Source organism: Narcine bancroftii, chromosome 12 (assembly GCF_036971445.1).
Source record: "Narcine bancroftii isolate sNarBan1 chromosome 12, sNarBan1.hap1, whole genome shotgun sequence".
Classification (NCBI taxonomy): Eukaryota; Metazoa; Chordata; class Chondrichthyes; order Torpediniformes; family Narcinidae; genus Narcine; species Narcine bancroftii.
In genome coordinates, this window is record NC_091480.1 from 81,564,884 (window position 1) to 81,578,189 (window position 13,306).

Genomic DNA, 13,306 nt, shown 5'->3' on the forward strand with positions numbered 1-13,306 from the left:
CAGGCTAATGGGATACTTTAAAAATTTAAAGATGGGATTAGCTGTGGGATAAGACTGGCACTTATCTCAGGTAAACATTTCTGCACCAACAACACCAATCAGTCTAGCCAACATGCATACCAATACATCAAATACATCACAGTTTACAGATAGAATAACAGATGCCTAGGCTCTTGTTCTCCTGGCTGGAACCTAATTGAGGAGTCAATGGGAGAAATGTTTACTGGTAGGATCTGTATAAGGGAGGAGGATTGTCCAACGTTGGGCACGATAACAGTGGAGGCGCAGTAAGCTGTCAGCATTCATCACACAGAGGTGCCCTCCTCAGCTGGCATGATCACCCATATATCTGCTGTGGGGCACTATCACACGCATGAGACACATTCTGTGCTCTTTCCCCGGAGTATTGGCTTCTCTGGATGTAGTTACCTTGGCAGTGTTCAAGTTCCTCACCCTGTGATCATGGGAGCTCTTGTACCGAGGGCTGCTGTCACCAACAGGATGGAACCTTGTCACAGTTCTCACCTTAGCCTTTTATAATTCTGATGTTCTCCAGGTTTCTGCTTCGTTCAGGGGGAGCCGGCCGTCACAGAGATCCCTTTAACAACATGTGTGTGGCACATTGCTGTTGAAAGACATCTCTGAGATGGGTGGCCACATTACCGTGGAAACAAGAGTTAATTAACTGCTGACATGTCCACAGTGAATGACTGCCACTGTTCTAGAAGCTGACTTGAGTTAATGCAAACATTTACAAGGAGGAAACTGATAGTCAGATTCAGGAACTAATTTTAAAAAAGGTTGATTCCTTTCAAACAATGCATGTTGACATATTAGACTTGCTTAAAATTGGTGGGGAGGGGGGGTGCTTTGGGATGGCAGTACTGACAAACCTTGGTGGGGAGCACCTTGGGATGGGAGCACTCTCTGCATTAACTTTGGAGTTAGGCTCAGGCAGTCTGAGGTTGCTACATCTCCCTTCCTTTAGAGATTAAGAGCTGCACTGGGCGATTGTGGAATGTAGGGAATTTATAAATGAGGCAGGTATTTCATTTTTTTTAGCAAAAATATACTTTATTCATAATAAATTATTTACAAAGAGGAAAACCAAAATCTTTTTACTCCCATAGTGTCAGTCATATCTATACATTCTCATCAATGAACATTGTTACATTTGTTCTTTACATACACCACTACCACCCCAGTGGTGCATTGTTGCTTCTCCCCTCCTCTGTTGGTTGAGGGGCTTCCCCTGAGTCTCATCCCTTTAATGCACGGTAATGGGAGGACTCTAGACTGTGGTCCTTCCCCACAGGCCCTTGCACCAAGCCTCAGTGTATCCCTCAGCATATACTCCTGCACCCTGGAACGTGCCAGTCGGCAGCATTTCCGCCCCGACATCTCTTTCCAACAGGTTTCGGGCAGACCAAGGTGAGTCTTTCACAGAGTTTATGGACTTCCAGCAGTTCTGGATTTCGGACTCTATAGCTGCCGCTGGGGATGAACCCTTGCATCCTTCTCCACACACTCTTAGCGAATTTTCATTCAGGGTCGGCACCAAGGGGGGAATCCGCGGACATTGCCCCTCTAAAAGAGGTGCTGTGCCCCCTCCCCTGAATGGTTGCCCCCACTCCTTCCCACGTCAGTAGCGTCTAGGTTGACACATGTTAGCGACTCTCCACCCACTCCCAGCTGCGTCACTAGTGTGTGTCAAGTGTCAGTAGTGTGTAGTGACGCTTGATGCAATAAAAAGAGTGCCCTTGCATCCCACGTCAGAGGGGCGGATGGATTTAATAACAGCAACCCCAACCCCTTCCCTCCCCCCGTGTCCCTGTCAGTCTGCCACCCTCCCCGTCGACTGTATTCAGCAAAGAGGCCAACTCCAAGCCAGTTTCATTGACTATTTGGAATAAGAGCAGAAGGAGTCTGCTGGAACTCTTGAGCCTGCTTCACTATTCAGTAAGGTCATGATTTCCCACAATCCTCTTGTCCCTCAGTTTCACAGAGTGTCCAGAAATTTCCTGGTCTCCACCTTGAGTATACTCCACCACTGTTGGGGAGAGTATACCATCAATTCACAGCCTGACTGAATGGGTAAAGTTCTAGTCTTCCTAGTTTTAATGGTTCTCCCTTTATACTGACATTGTGCTCTTATTCTGGCCTTTCAGCCTCCCACCATCTCTCCTGAAAACTCCTCCCACCATCATATTGCCCAGAAATTTGCTCGTACCTTCCTTATTGAACCAAACCAAGGCTGGGTATAGTAATAAATCACAAAATTCTGTAGACACTGTGGTTGAAGTAAAAATACTAAATGCTGGAGAAGCTCAGCAGGTCACACAGGGTCCTTTAGGTGGCAAAGGTAAATATATATAACCAACGTTTTGGGCTTGAGCCCTTCATTAAAGTATGAGAGAATGCCGACAGGCGTCTGAACAAAAGATGAGGGGGTTGCGGTAAAGGCAGGAGATGATAAGGCCGCAGATTGGGGCTAATGCTTCACTCAGCACCTCTGTCCACAACAACAGCACCTCCCAAAAGCCAACCGTTTCAATTCTGAGTCACACTTCCACATGCACACGTCTATCCATGGCCTTATGTACTATCCCACCCTGACCACCCGCAGATTGGAGAAACGATACCTTATTTTCTGTCTGGGCACTCTCCACCCAAATGGGATTAACATTTATGTTCTTTTTACACAGCCACTGTGTTGCAGGAAATTATTGTCATTTTCCCGGAACGCAGCTGTGTAAAAAGGTCAGAACAGGAATGAAGGGGCCATTCCTGTTCTGATATTTTACCTCCTAGACCCCCTAGTAAATTTCCTGGAATGCCCGCAGTCTAAACTGAATTGCAGGTTTTCTATGAACAATGGGCTAATGAATAGCAAGTCCCATCTCTTTAATTACCGCACTTCCAGTATGCTGTCTAAACTCGCATAAGGAAACGGAAATTTCGAGTTTTGGTCGCTCGTGTGTGAACGATCAATGCCGAGACGTCAGACATTCTTCAGACTGGTAAAATCACTCAAATTCTATCTGAAAAACATAATCGACTTCTCTGCTTTCTGCTAAACTTTCTCACCTTCTTTCCCCTCCCCTTTCCAGTCTTTCCAGTTCTCCCTGCCCTTCCCCCTTACCCACCCAGCCATCCCTCCTCCCCCATCGCTGCTGTCCCCTCCCTCCCTTCTCCACCTATCATCTCCTGCCATTTACCACACACCCCCCCCTTCTTTTGTTTGAACATCTGCCAGCATTCTCTCACACCTTGATGAAGGGCTCAAGCCCGAAACGTCGTTTATGTATTTTTACCTTTGTTGCATAAAGGAGACTGACCTGCTGCGCTACTCCAGCATTTTGTGTTTTTACCACTAGGCTTGTAAACTGGTTTATAATTCTCTAATTTCTCCTCCATTCCTGTTCTTCTGGTGGAGTGACATATTTTTTTTATTTTAAAGTATTGCCAGTTCTCTGCCACACTTCTTTATTCCCTGATGTAATTTCCCTTGTTTCTCTCAGCAACAGACCCACATTAAGTTGAGCCGATTTCCCATTTCAAGGATGCACTGGCGAGTGATGGGGAATGATCACTGTTGTACATCTGCCATGTTCTTCCCAGTAGTCAGAATAGCCGTCATAACCCCCAAAGGTCAGGCACTATAAGCACACAGGTTGCTGGGTGGAGGGCAAAGCTATAGGTGGGAGGATCTTTACAATTGTGACCATCAAGCCACCTCTCTAAAAGGACCTATGCTTCTAGGCTCTGGCCACACCTAGCTCCACACTGGTGTTACCATGGGATGATTAATGAACCAAACAAAGCATCCGCCGCTTATAAAGCAGATTGTAACTTTGCACTCAGACTAAACCCTCTGGAATGTGTATGAAGAGTCCCAGGAATTTTGGAACTGCCCTGGGCAGGGTCCAATGTCAGCAGTTTAGTCCTTTAAATGTCACCAAGGTGAAAAATTCTCCCAGTTGCGTTCTGCGTTTTTGTGACTGACCAGTGCCGTGATCATCTGGAGATGGTTGACGTGGAAACAATCAAGCAGCTTGTCAGAACCCTCAGCACATCCTTCCCACTGAGAGGGGAGACCCACAGGGATGCAGGAGGAAGAGCTACCACTAGGAGTCTACAAAGAAGCCAGACTGGGTCTGTGGTTGGCAAAATGTAAACTGACAAGGCCATCTTCACCAATCGTCTGTAGCTGCATTGGCTGGATGAGAGCCATGCAAAATGGGATGGACTCAGAACATATCTGAGTAACATAGTGTCCCAGCCAGTAAAACATTGCTGTCTCATATCTCCAGTCACCTGACCCAGACCCAGTTTTGCCTGTGTGTATGTTTGGACCAAGTTTCCTCTGGTTGCTCTGGTCTCTTCCCACATCCCATAGCACCTTATTTCTTCACTGAATGTGCACTGGACTAAACTCTCTGTTCCTTTGCTCTGTGGGACTGAGGCCTGCCAATATTCATCAGGTGCTTTGGATCGCTAACAGCTTCCACTGCGATCTGCAATTTCACTATCACTGGGGTCATCTATAGTTCAATGAGAAGTCTGGAAGGGCCTGCTTGAAGCTGCATTGGTCATGATCAGACATACACTGCCAACTTGGCAAAGGTAACAGAGGACAATTTGTAAGGACAGAACTAAGCAATCATGTGGCCAATGGACTAGGCCAAAGCTCCACTCACTTACTACATCACTTGGACAATTAAACAGCAAATAGATTTCAGATTTATTGTCAAAGTTCAAACATGACATCACACAGAACCCTAAAATTCCTTTTTCCTGCAGGTACGGCAGAATTACCATTAATTGGTAGTGCAAAAATAAACTGTTCACAGCGTAAACAAATGTAAACAAACTAGACTGTGCAATAGAGAGAATAAAAAAAATAATGAAGTGCACAAGTTAGAGTCTTTAAATGAGTCCTTGATTGAGTTTGTTGTTGAGGAGTCTGATGGTGGAGGGGGAGCAGCTGTTCCTGAACCTGGTGGTGCGAGTCTTGTGGCACCTAGACCTCTTTCCTGACGGCAGCGGTAAGAACAGAGCATGTTCTGAGTGGTGTGGGTCTTTGATGGTTGCTGCTGCTCTCCGACTGCAGCGTTCTCTGTAGATGTACTCAATAGTGAAGAGTTTTTGCGTGTGATGTCCTTGGCTGTGTCCACTACCTTTTGCAGGGCTTTACATTCATACCAGACCATGATGCAGCTGGTCAGTGCACTCTTCACCACACCTCTGTAGAAATTTGCAGGGTCTCTGATGTCATACCAAATCTCTGCAAACTCCTGAGGAAACAGAAACACTGACGTGCTTTCTTCATGAGGCCATTGGTGTGTTTGGTCCAGGAAAGATCCTCCAAGATTCTGACTCCCAAGAATAGGATGATGAGGTTCCAATGACATCCTCACCCTATGTGAGAGCTAAAGACAAGGCCAGAGCCGTCTTGAGCCAGAAAGGCAGAGTACAGGAAGAAACCACATGGAACATTCAACAGGCCCCAGGTAAGAGATGGGGCCCCCGTGGTTCCTGGGGACTGAATCATAAGTCACTAATTTACTCCACTTCGTGCCAAGAAATATTTGAGACAACTGGAGCTAGACAACATTGTATCGTGACCATTGGCTCACTGGAGAGTTTATCACTATGAGGGACATTAACGGCAAAGGAGGCAGAAACAAACACTCAGTGTGGGCACTGGGAGTTGCTGTTGATCACAGGAGATGAGACTGTTTCACACTGAGCTCACTGTTCAATCTAGTAGTTCAACATTCCAGTTCAGCAATGTATTTATTATCTGTTCTGTAACAAGCATTGAGGTGGAGTTTCTCTCTCTGGATATTCGTGTTTCGGAAAAGATCAACTCCATGTAGTCTGCATTAGCTTCTCAGTGCTGCTGGTTTCATGGTCAGAATCTGAAAGGGGTATTTGCCACATTTTCTTTGGCTTGGCTTCGCGGACGAAGATTTATGGAGGGGGTAAAAAGTCCACGTCAGCTGCAGGCTCGTTTGTGGCTGACCAGTCCGATGCGGGACAGGCAGACACGATTGCAGCGGTTGCAAGGGAAAATTGGTTGGTTGGGGTTGGGTGTTGGGTTTTTCCTCCTTTGCCTTTTGTCAGTGAGGTGGGCTCTGCGGTCTTCTTCAAAGGGGGCTGCTGCCCGCCAAACTGTGAGGCGCCAAGATGCACGGTTTGAGGCGTTATCAGCCCACTGGCGGTGGTCAATGTGGCAGGCACCAAGAGATTTCTTTAGGCAGTCCTTGTACCTTTTCTTTGGTGCACCTCTGTCACGGTGGCCAGTGGAGAGCTCGCCATATAATACGATCTTGGGAAGGCGATGGTCCTCCATTCTGGAGACGTGACCCATCCAGCGCAGCTGGATCTTCAGCAGCGTGGACTCGATGCTGTCGACCTCTGCCATCTCGAGTACCTCGACGTTAGGGGTGTGAGCGCTCCAATGGATGTTGAGGATGGAGCGGAGACAACGCTGGTGGAAGCGTTCTAGGAGCCGTAGGTGGTGCCGGTAGAGGACCCATGATTCGGAGCCGAACAGGAGTGTGGGTATGACAACGGCTCTGTATACGCTTATCTTTGTGAGGTTTTTCAGTTGGTTGTTTTTCCAGACTCTTTTGTGTAGTCTTCCAAAGGCGCTATTTGCCTTGGCGAGTCTGTTGTCTATCTCATTGTCGATCCTTGCATCTGATGAAATGGTGCAGCCGAGATAGGTAAACTGGTTGACCGTTTTGAGTTTTGTGTGCCCGATGGAGATGTGGGGGGGCTGGTAGTCATGGTGGGGAGCTGGCTGATGGAGGACCTCAGTTTTCTTCAGGCTGACTTCCAGGCCAAACATTTTGGCAGTTTCCGCAAAGCAGGACGTCAAGCGCTGAAGAGCTGGCTCTGAATGGGCAACTAAAGCGGCATCATCTGCAAAGAGTAGTTCACGGACAAGTTTCTAGAGCGCAAATACTAGAGCGCATCGGATGTCCCCCAAAGTTCCTCAACATGATTATCCAACTGCACGAAAACCAACAAGGTCGGGTCAGATACAGCAATGAGCTCTCTGAACCCTTCTCCATTAACAATGGCGTGAAGCAAGGCTGTGTTCTCGCACCAACCCTCTTTTCAATCTTCTTCAGCATGATGCTGAACCAAGCCATGAAAGACCCCAACAATGAAGACGCTGTTTACATCCGGTACCGCACGGATGGCAGTCTCTTCAATCTGAGGCGCCTGCAAGCTCACACCAAGACACAAGAGAAACTTGCCACATTGTAAGGATGACGTAACCACACAGTGTTGGGAATCAGGGCAGGGTTGGCTGCAGGAGCAGGCGTGATGCTTGGGATTAATTCAGTGCAAGGCCAGGGCAGGTGGCTTCCTGCGGATTCATCTGTTCCAGGCCCCTCAATGTCAATCCACTGAGATTGAGGGGAGCTGTCGATTCTCCACTGTAGACCGTGTTTCAGATTCACTGTAATTTGCCAATGCACGGCAGCCCTTCCGTTCCCCAGGATTGTGACCCAGGCTGAACACATACCTTGAAAGAGACACAGAGACTTTAACCCTGGTGACTGATCTGGATTGCAACTTGAAAGGTCAGTCTATAACTATATTTCCAGTGAGTGAACACATCACGTGGCTTCCCAGAGAGAACTGTGACCTTGGCCTTATGGGAAGTGATTTTAACTGCTCCCAAGTTACAGGTAGGTACAGAGTGGTTTCAAAGCGAAAGATATGTGCTATTTCATTGGTCCGTTCAGCATTCAGTGAGTTGAAAGAGATCTAGCTTCCTTTAATTTAATGTCGTTGTGACGAAAGAGAGAAGCACTTTGGAGGAAGACTGTACATTTGTGTTAAACTGCCTAAACTCTGGGTTGGGGGGCAGACCCATCCCTGCCTTGTGTGGAACAGGACACATAGTGCAGAGACAACACCACTATTACCAGCATGTTCCCCCACCTTCAGTAAAACAGAGCTTCAGGAGCCAGACATCAGCCTGGGGAAGAGGAGTTTCATGAACAGTATTGGTCTGTCTCAGAGAGGATTAACATCTCACCCACCTGTGAGGGGCTGTGTCCTAGGATGTAAGTGACCCAGTCCAAACCAACATTCCCCTTCCTCACTGACCCAGCCCCCACCAACATTCCCCTCCCTCAGTGATCCGGCCCCCACCAATATATCCCCTCCCTCAGTGACCCAGCCCTCACCAACATTCCCATCCTTTTATTCTCCCAGAATCAGAATCAAGTTTATTGACATGAGCATGTTTTGTTGCAGTTGTATTGTGCATTACAGGTGCAAAAATTGCAAAGAATTATGGTTATGTAAGTACAATATTTAAAGTAAACAATTAGTGCATAAAGAGAAAATTCTATGAAAGAATGGTCACGATACAATAGTTCATAGTCTATAGTTTCATTGTTCAGTCAGAAATCTGATGGTGGAGGTGAAGAAACTGTTTATGTAATGTTGGGTGTGTGTCTTCAGGCTCCTGTACCCCCTCACTGATGGTCAGTGAGTAAAGGGTGTGGCCTGGATGGTGAGGGTCTTTCATGATGGAAGCTGCCTTCTTATGACACCGCCTCTTAAAGATGTCCTTAATGGATTGAGGACTGATGCCCATGATGGTGCTGGTTGAGCTCACAACCCTTTGTAACCTTTTCCTGTCCTATGGAATCCCGGTGATCTGCGGACGTCTGGTTGAAAAATACTGATCTGGAGGCACTGAGGTCACAGCTGAAATCTCAGACTTGCCCCACTGGCAATTGGATGCAGGAACTCCTGGTCACCTGGCCAGACTGAATCATCAGGTAAGTGTCCTGCCAGAGGACTCCTCTCGATCCACTGAGCAAAGATTAACTAGTGTGAGAGTCGACGTGTCCCAAGCTATGAAGTGCATATGTAAGAAGGGAAGAGAATATTTCCTTATCACCGTTGTCAGCTCATAACCTCCTGAGGGTCTTTACAGCTGAAAAAATACTTCTGAAGTGATTGATGTATCTGACATGCCATAGGAAAGGTGATGCAGCAGTACATTAAAAGATGTTAACAAGTTTGCTTACTTTGTTATAGGTGTATCAGGGTCACACATCAACCATTTTTCTGTATGTATGAATTATTACATAAAAACAATAAAAATATTGAAAAGTGGAAAAATGGGTTAAAAAATGGCAGATGGAATTTAATGCAGACAAGTGTGAGATGCTGCACTTTGGACAAACCAAACCAGGACATACATGTTAAATAGTAGGGTGCTGAGAAATGCAATAGACCAGAGAGATCGAGGAATACAGATACACAGTTCCCCGAAAGTGGCGTCACGGGTAGATAGGATGGCAAAGAGAGCTTCTGGTATATTGGCCTTCATAAATCAAAGCATTGAGTATAGGAGTTGGGATGTCATAGTAAAGTTGTTTAAGACATTGGCGAGGCCAAATTTGGAGTATTCTGTGCAATTTTAGTCACCTAACTACAGGAAATATATCAATAAGATTGAAAGAGTGGAGAGAAGATTTCCTAGGGTTTTGCCAGGAACTGAATACAGGGAAAGGTTAACCAGATGAGGACTTTATTCCCTGGAGCATAGAAGAAAGGTAGATTTAATAGAGGTCTTCAAAATTATGAGGGGTATAGATAGAGTAAATGCAAGTGAACAGTTTATTTTTTAAAGTACCCTAATTAGTGGTAATTCTGCCTTGCCCACAGGAAAAAAGGAATCTCAGGGTTGTATGTGATGTCATATATGTACTCAGGCAATAAATCTGAAATCTGAATTTTAACATTTAAGAAAAATTTGGTCAGTACATGGATGGGAGGGGTATGAAGGGCTATGGATTGGGTGCAGATCAGTGGGACCAGGCACAGTAATAGTTTGGCACAGACTAGAAGGGTCGAAGGGCCAGTTTTCTGTACTGTAATATTCTATGGAAAGCTGGAGTCTAATTTTTTGGCCATTTTCTTCAAGAATATATCAGAGGTGATATGAATGTCGTTTCACCACTGAGTTGTGGCCTGGAAGGCCAGTGGAAGCAGGAATATCAGGACAGAGTGAGATAGTTTATCTAAAGAATCAACACCGACACAAAGGCAGTCACTGCAAGATTTCACTTGGTTTTAGGCAAATAAACTTTTTCTTATGGTAGGAATGTAACTGACTCAAATCTCGCTCTCCAGATGTCACTCTGATAGATGGACATATTGGTTGATACAGTAAGGCCATAAAACATGGGATCAGAAATAGGCTATACAGCCTGAGTGTACCCCACCATTTAACCCTGAGTTGATCTGTTCTCTCACTCAGCCCCACTGCCTGGCCTTCTCCCCATAATCTTTGATGACCTCTCTAATCAAGAGCCTATTAATCTCTGCCTTAAATACACCCAACGACCTGGCTGCCATAACTGCTTGTGTCAACAAATTCCACAGATTTACCACCCTGCGACTTGATACACTAAATCAAAATTGTTAATTAATTCTGTAATTAACATGATTAAATGATCACCCATCCAGCTTGTCTTCTTCATTTAAAGATCCCAGAGGATAAGTGCATGCACAAGGAGGTGTCAGTGCAGACAGGATCTTTAATGGCTACCATGATCCCACAGTTGTATAGTCTACCTGAGCATTAGGTGTTGACAGAATCTCTGGAATTTGCACCTCAGCTCTCTCTGTAGGAGTGGAAGGGTGAGAATTGACAGAGAGAAGAAAATAGATTGAAGGGCAGATCACCAGTGTTCACAACTCCAGTGTTGATGGAGTTAAGTGTTTCTGAAGAATTTGAGAATAATGTAAAACAGGTAACAACTAAGCAACTTCAGAAAGCCAGAAGTATCACATGCTCTTGGTTACTTTGTAAAGATTTATAAGGGATGGGCAGTCCATAAACAATATGAAATCAGTATGATGTAATTGTATAATTATGGGCTGCAGTAGGGTTGATGTTACTAGCTGCCTGGAGCATTGAACATGTATACTGAGACCTTGTTCAGCCCCAGGGTAAGTTTGTCAACAGTCAGAAAACTGGAATCTGTGAAGAGAAAGTCACACCATTGGTGCAACTTATCAAGGAACAACTGTATATCTTCAGAGTCAAACACGAAAGTTTTCAGACAGACTGTGATTGAAGGACTTTGAAGGTTTGATCAGAGGAAAGGAGTCGGAGAGAGCACAGGTGTTTAAAAAGGCAAGTCTCTTGCTGAGCTAACTGGCTAATTACCAGATGCCAATAGTAGAAGGTGAGGGTAGTGTGGTACAATTAGTGAAGGGATGGTCAGTGCATGGGGGTAAATGTGGGGTGGTCAGTGTGGGAGGGGTAAATGTGAGTTGGTCAGTGTGGGAGGGGTAAATGTGAGGTGGTCAGTGTGGGGGTGGGGTTTTGGCATATTAGCCTTCATAAATGAAAATATTAAGTATAGGAGTTGGGATGTTATGGTGAAGTTGTAGAAGATATTGGTGAGGCCAAAATGCAGTTTTGGTCACCTAACTACAGGAAAGATATCAATAACATTGAAAGAGTGCAGCAGGGATGTTGCCCAGACTTCAGGAACTGAGTTACAGGGAATGGTTAAACAGGTTAGGATTTATTCCCTGGAGTGTAGAAGAATGAGGGGAGATTGGAAAGAGGTATTATAAGGAGTCTTTACAGAATAAATGTGGATAGGCTTTTTCCACTGAGGTTAGGGGAGATATAAACCAAAGGATATGCGTTGTGTGAAAGGGAAAAAGTTCAAGGGGACATTGTGGGGAATTTCTTCTCACACAGTGTGAGTGTGGAACAAGCTGCCAGCTGAAGTGGTGAATGAGGGCTCAATTTTAACATTTAAGAAGAATTTGGACAGGTACATGGATGGGAGGGATATGGAGGGCGATGGACTGGGTGCAGGTCAGTGGGACTAGGAAAAAAATGGTTCAGCACAGACGAGAAGGGCCAAAGGGCCTCTTTTTGTGCTGCAATTTTATATGGTTCTATGGTTCTGATAGCATAAGCAATGCCCATCAACTCCTCACTAACCAGCAGGCACAGCACCCACATTGGTTACAGATGTATTACAATAATGAACAAGTTACAATAGTCCTTCTTAAGCTACACCACTATAGGCCCCCACCCACATCTTACAATGACCAGACTTGTGATTCACCACCTGGAGTGGAGCTAGGGTTTGTTACCAGAGGAAAAGAGAAAGAGGCTTTATACTACAGCTGGCTGGAGGGACAGCTCAGATGTGCCCAAATGAGGCAAGGTGTGACTCACTTGTGGGTGGGCTAGGCCTTGATTATCAGGTGAGGATCACTTGTGTCTAGCCTCCTGCTGAAGAGGTCATGTGACTCTCCTCATTACACATATGTGATGGGAACAGTTGGGGGGAGGGGAAGATGGTGAAGGGTATGGGTTATAATATTAGTCAAAGAAGATTTTGCAGTGGATGGAAATCAGGAGTCATGTCGGTGTGTTCATCTTGATGGGTGCGTACAATAGCCCACCAAAGATTCACTGGGTAAGAGGATCAAATATGTAGTATGACTGCTGAGGTCTGTAAAAATAGCAAACCTATTATTGTTAGTGATTTCAACTTGACTAGAATGCCATTGTTGGGGAATTAGATGGGATGAACTTTGTTAGGTGTGTTCAGGAAAACTTTTTCCACCAACATGTGGACAGGCTGTCAAGGGAAGGGGAAATATTGGAAAGTACATTGAGGAATGAAGCTGCAATTAAGTCAGGTACTGGGATTTACTCTTAACAGCAGTGCCCTAAACAGTGTATAGGGCAGAAGAACCCAGGGGTGCAGGTAAACTGATTAGTTATCAGTCAGGGTATTGCATATATGTACAGGGGCATGGTGTTGAAGTTACACAAGACATTGGTGAGGCCACATGTGGAAGGTTGTGTGCAGTTTTGTGACAAAGTTGGAAATGTTATGGAAGAGCTTTATGAAGCTGTTGCCAGGATTCAGGAAATTGAATTATTGTGAGAGACTGGAAAAACCAGGCCTGTTTTCCATGGAACTTGGGAGGATGAGAGGGGATCTTATCGAGGTCTATAAAATCATAATGGGCATAGATAAGATGAATAATGATGGTGTGTTTCCAAGAGTGGAAGAATATAAGATGAGAGGGTATAACTCTAAGGTGATGGGGTGGGATTTAGAAGGGAGTTGAAGGGACATTTCTTCACTCAGAGGACGATGGGCCCATGGAACGAGATGAAAGATCATGTGATGGAGGCAGGTACGTTAGTTTCCTTTGTGAAACACTTATTGTGCTCCATGGGTGGGAAGGGATTAGAAGGGGAATGGGC

At 45.5% G+C, this 13,306-nt stretch overlaps 1 protein-coding gene across 1 annotated transcript in view; it reads left to right on the forward strand.

The window, feature by feature from the left end:
- Positions 1-2,990: 2,990 nt before the first annotated feature.
- The window catches only part of LOC138746668 (growth factor receptor-bound protein 7-like), an 82,613-nt gene continuing 72,297 nt past the window's right edge, over positions 2,991-13,306 (forward strand). The window contains exons 1-6 of the mRNA XM_069904959.1: positions 2,991-3,020; positions 3,522-3,651; positions 3,780-3,883; positions 4,010-4,162; positions 5,393-5,513; positions 7,605-7,712. Coding sequence (XP_069761060.1) covers positions 2,991-3,020; positions 3,522-3,651; positions 3,780-3,883; positions 4,010-4,162; positions 5,393-5,513; positions 7,605-7,712 — 646 coding nt within the window. The remainder of the gene's footprint in view (positions 3,021-3,521; positions 3,652-3,779; positions 3,884-4,009; positions 4,163-5,392; positions 5,514-7,604; positions 7,713-13,306) is intronic.